Source organism: Asparagus officinalis, chromosome 7, assembly GCF_001876935.1.
Source record: "Asparagus officinalis chromosome 7, Aspof.V1, whole genome shotgun sequence".
Lineage (NCBI taxonomy): Eukaryota > Viridiplantae > Streptophyta > Magnoliopsida > Asparagales > Asparagaceae > Asparagus > Asparagus officinalis.
In genome coordinates this window covers 13,259,752-13,264,634 of record NC_033800.1, presented here as the reverse complement: position 1 = coordinate 13,264,634, position 4,883 = coordinate 13,259,752, and the positions used below count along the sequence as shown (strand labels likewise).

General features: G+C 36.6%; 1 protein-coding gene across 2 annotated transcripts; it reads left to right on the top strand.

Moving 5' to 3' along the window:
* On the top strand, positions 1,592 to 4,464 carry LOC109850935. 2 transcript variants are annotated; one of them, XM_020421020.1, is made up of 6 exons: positions 1,592 to 1,715; positions 1,813 to 1,897; positions 1,978 to 2,368; positions 3,265 to 3,785; positions 3,866 to 3,897; positions 4,236 to 4,464. In XM_020421020.1, the coding sequence occupies exons 1-5, from the start codon at positions 1,688 to 1,690 to the stop codon at positions 3,867 to 3,869; spliced, it is 1,029 nt and encodes a 342-aa protein (XP_020276609.1). In that variant the 5' UTR covers positions 1,592 to 1,687; the 3' UTR covers positions 3,870 to 3,897; positions 4,236 to 4,464. The 2 variants fall into 2 exon arrangements, with proteins under 2 accessions (XP_020276609.1, XP_020276608.1); XM_020421019.1 differs by having other exon boundaries at positions 3,866 to 3,915; positions 4,240 to 4,464.

The following is a 4,883-nucleotide window of genomic DNA, read 5'->3' as shown; positions in this document are numbered from 1 at the left end:
AGCCGACGGGTGTGCGGGCCACTTAGTTTGTCATTCCGATGGCCGATGAGTACACGGGCAACTTGGAACTGGCTGGTGAGTGCGCGGGCCAATTGGAGGTGGCCAGTGAGCGCACGGGACGCTTGGTTCGTCGTTCCGGTGGCCGGTGAGCGTACGAGCCATTTGGCGGTGGCCGGTGAGTACGCGGGCCATTCGGACAAATCCTGTTGACTTGGATGATGACATTTGTAGCCTCTCATTCGTCTCGAGCTGTATACGAGAACCTATAGGTATTTTTAGATGTCTACAATGATTAACGTCCTAACTTCTGAAGTGATCTACAAACAAACTCCAGAGGATGAAGATCTTTTGATTGCATCTGATTTATCTTTTTCCACCTTTGTGAATGGCAAACCCTGGAAGCAATAAAGAAAAGAAAAACAGACACGAACGGAAAATGAATATAAGAAGACCAAAAAAATGGTTATTAGGTGACATGTTCCATTAATAAGAGTTTAACGAAATACCCCAAAGTATTACAAATAAGAATAAAAACACACAAAAGAAGCCAAAGCGCTAAAATGTGGTGACAATAAGGAAATCGGGATACAAAGGGAAAGAACCAAAAAAAAATTCTAGGAATAACATCAACGATCAAAGGCTCTGTTTGGCAAAACTAGCTGAAAGCTGCGAGATTATAGCTGAAAGCTGTTAAGCTAGCCGAAAGCTGTGAAATTATAGCTGAAAGCTGATAACTGTGTAGCTAGCTGATTGACTAGAGCTGTTTGGCAAAAGTAGCTGTATAACTAGCTTAAATTTGTTAAATGACTAAAAAGAACATGTAATATTATTGATATAAAATTAGAATTATTAGGGGCAAAAATGGAAGAAAAAAATTGGCAGCTCATTCTCAAAGACAAACGCTACTTGAAGTAGCTTTCCAAAAGCTACTTGCAAAAAACACAATCTCCAAAATAATCTCCTTCTATTTTTTGTCACCAAACAGCTCTACTAGCTTATTGACCAAATCAATAAGACACAATCTCTTAGATAAGACACAATCAATTGTTGCCAAACAGTGCCAAAGTCCCCGAGAATGGCAAGACATAAAAAACTTGTAACTCCATCTCAGAGTCTTCCTCCTGACTCATGAAGGCGTCAGCTACAGCAGTGCTCCCTATACAACCTTTATTCCGATTCCTTGATTCTAATTTTCCTGGCACCAATTAAGTAGATTAATTATGAATAGACCCTTTGTAATTCTATTGTTGCGCATAGCCCTTTCAAGCCAGCCTTTTTGACTCTTTGACCCTCAGAAAAACGAGAAAAATAATTTAGACAATTAGACCCCATGAACTTTGAGAATCTATTCACAATTGAGTGATCGTACAAGGAGTCTCTCCATAACAACAGAACTACAAGGGGTCTGTCCGCAATCGGGGGATAGTAAAAGGGGTCTATCTGCGTTTTAAACCTTTTATTATGGAGGAGCGCATTTTGTCAAAAACTGATGATTACCTGAACCGAATATGATCTAGCTGTGTTGTCCTTTTTCAAAGGCACAACCTGTTCCCGCCCATTTTACCAAGTTCAAACAAAAGAAGGAGCTTTTTTGCCCAAATGAAATCACCATTTAAAAATAAAATTCGAATCATCTCCTTCTTCCTCTCCTCTCCCTTTCTCCATAGATTTAACTTAGACAACGTTCATGGCTACACAACCAACCTCTTTCGCAGGCTATTTCTCTCGACTTCCATATCAATTTCTTAACAAATATAAACTCATTACAGTACAAATTATTAACTGGGATTCAATGAATTTTTTCTTCTTCAGGCAAACGTCGGCCAGCAGCAGCAATCCAAGCAAAGAAAGACAGATACCAAGCCAAGTCTTCAACTCAACCAGCACCATCAACCAGGCAAGATTTTAGTCTAAAATCCTAAAATTCTTCTCCATCTTTAAAATTCTAATATTTTACCTTGATATTTTTAACCGCAGGCCTAAACGCGCTTTTGGCGTTGTTCGAAACAATAATATTCTCATTGAGAAACCGATCACAAAACCCTTACCGACACAACCCAGAAAGCCATTAAAGCCTTCAGAAATAACTGAAACTGATATTAAGAAAGAAACCGACCAAGAAGCAGATAACATTATCAGCAAAGAGAAGAGTTTACAGGATGAAGGAGTCCACACCCCTGCGACCTCTTTAATCAAAATTGCGTCTGCAGGAACACCGTATTTGACTGCTGAGACCTGCAGCAAGTGCAGGTTTGATAAGCTTGAGAGTTCTGCATATTGGCTTGCTCAGGTTAAAATTGCAGAGTCTACAGGGAAGCACTTTGTTTCTGCTGCTTTTTTCCGTCTTGCATTGGAGTGCCATTCTCAGGTTTTCTCTAATTCCTGTTAATTTTGGTGTATTTCTCATGTAATTTATTCAATTGCTTGTCAACGTGGCTCAACATAAATATAAAGCTATTCGTAATATATTGATCCCAAAATATCATCAAAACTTTATAAGATATCCAGTGAAAGCTACAATTGTCAAATTCATGCTTTGTAAATTATGATTTGCTTCTAGCTAGTTACCGGGACATATCAGCTTGGCTCCCGTATCCATGTCCAGCACTTTCATATTTGTGTCGGTGTCCAACACTTCTTGAATATATACGTACATTTATTCAGGACGTGTGCTCAACTATATATATTATGTGTTTTACTTGAAAACAGTTGTGATCCACTTTTTGGATGTATATCTCACACTTGACCTCAAATTTTTGCAACTCCTTGGACTTTGGTTAGGTTCATTTTAACTCAAATCGAGTTCATAAATATGATTTTAAAGGGTTATTTTGGTATCTAGTTAAAAACAAGCGATTTTCCAATTTATAATCTACTCAATAAAAGAAACATCAAAATGTTATAGGAATGTTATTCCTCATAACATGTGAATGACAAATAATAACGGTAGCATATAAATTATTGACTTCATTATGTATAAACATACGTATGTCCCTGTATCCTATCTTTCACAAAATTGTTGTGTCTTGTATCCGCACCCCTGTCCGCACCTGCATCCACGCCCGTTCACGTGCAACTTAGGCTTCTAGTATATGAATAAACTGCAAACATATTCCAAAAAATAAATGCCCAAGTTTCTTGTGGTCCCAATTCGAATTCATAGGTCAAGCTCATCATCTTAGTTTGTGAAATTTTTTGCAGAATTTTCTGGTCAACTACTAAAAACTTAAAACTTACTTCAGTTCTTTTACTCTGTACCTGCAGCCATTTCACAGTCTCCAAAAAGAGCTCAAGCATTATGTGGCACGACACAAGTCTATTTCTTCAGAAACACTGTGGAATGATCTCTGCAAAGCTTATGGATTATCAAGTGATGAAGCATATGATGATCCTCTTGATCTGGAGAAACTTGATGCTGTCTTAGTCGGGCAAGAGGATTCTGAACTTATGAAGGATGAAAGAAAGTGCGATACACTGAAAGACGAATGTTTTGCGTTCGATATCATTGATGATACAATGTGCAACATATCAGAACAAACCATCGAACTTTTGGATACTGATCTTGCAGTAATAAATGGTGATTTCATTACAGAAGAATTTGTAAATGTAAACGCGATGTCAAACTCTTCAAAAGAGAATGAGGAGGCCTTGAATCAAAAACAACAAGGACTGAAGATCTCTGGTGAGAAGCTGGCAAGAAACAGAGCTGGAGCTAAACTCAACAGGAGCATCCAGCTGAAGAACAAAGGGAAACAAGATGGGAAGCTCACTAGCTCAAGCTGGAAGTAAGTAAATCAAAGTGAAACTTTGTGCGACAACTAACATTAATAGTACTACCTTTTAACTCCATGTATTCCATCTATAGGTGATGGTGTCCCTAAAGATGCAAGCTTTAAGATGCAAGCTTTAAGTCAGGTACAAAAGACTCTATAATCACAATCGTTTATTAAATATTATGCCTTCAGTGAAATATTAGAACAAAAATACCATAGTTATATTTGAAATGAATCATAACTGTCCTAAATATATATAAATGATTATGATTTGAAGAGTGATTCTAGCTGTCAAATAAGAAACATAGAGGACCCAAATTCAAACTGTATTCGTGTGTTATTGGATACGAATTTTTCATTTTTTATGATGTTTTAGGCAGAAATTTTCTTTTTTTTTAAGGTAACATAATTGAGAATAAGAATCATCTCTTTAATCAAAACTGAAAGTTATATTCATCTTTCACAGGAGCAACATAGTGGAGGACTCCCAGGTTCCAGAACCAGTTACTTTTCGCTGCCAGAAAGTATTTGTAGGCTTTGTGTCTGGTTAGAGATTTTGGAGTGTTTAGTCGCAGGGAATTTACAGAAAGGACATTGATCTGCTTCGTTTTGTATTTTCAGCTTTCTTTTTTATTATGTAATTTGATTGAAGAATTTCTTGTGCCTCATTAAAGAAGATGATTGAAGGAATAATGAGATTTTCTAAAATACTCTTCTTCGTACATCAGCAGAAGATTAAGTACTCTCAAGCAGCTGAAAAAAGATATCAAAACTAAATACTTAAGCTGCACAAAATTAAAAATAGTCCTCTCCAACTCGTTTCTTGAATATTTATGTGCTGAATTACTCTTGTACAAGGTTTTACTCTCATGGTCAGCTAGTTTGCACCCCCATGCAAAGCACGACTCCCTATTTTTTTAAGTATTGCATTTTGAACTTACCTCTCTCTAAATTTTAATACAGTTAATTTGATTATTGTATGCTTAAAATTATAAATTATATCTACTCTTCTATACTTAAAGGATGATCCAAGTTTTAATACATTTGATTTAGAAATTATATCTACTATTTATACTTAGAGGAGGATCTAAGTTTTAATACATTTGATTT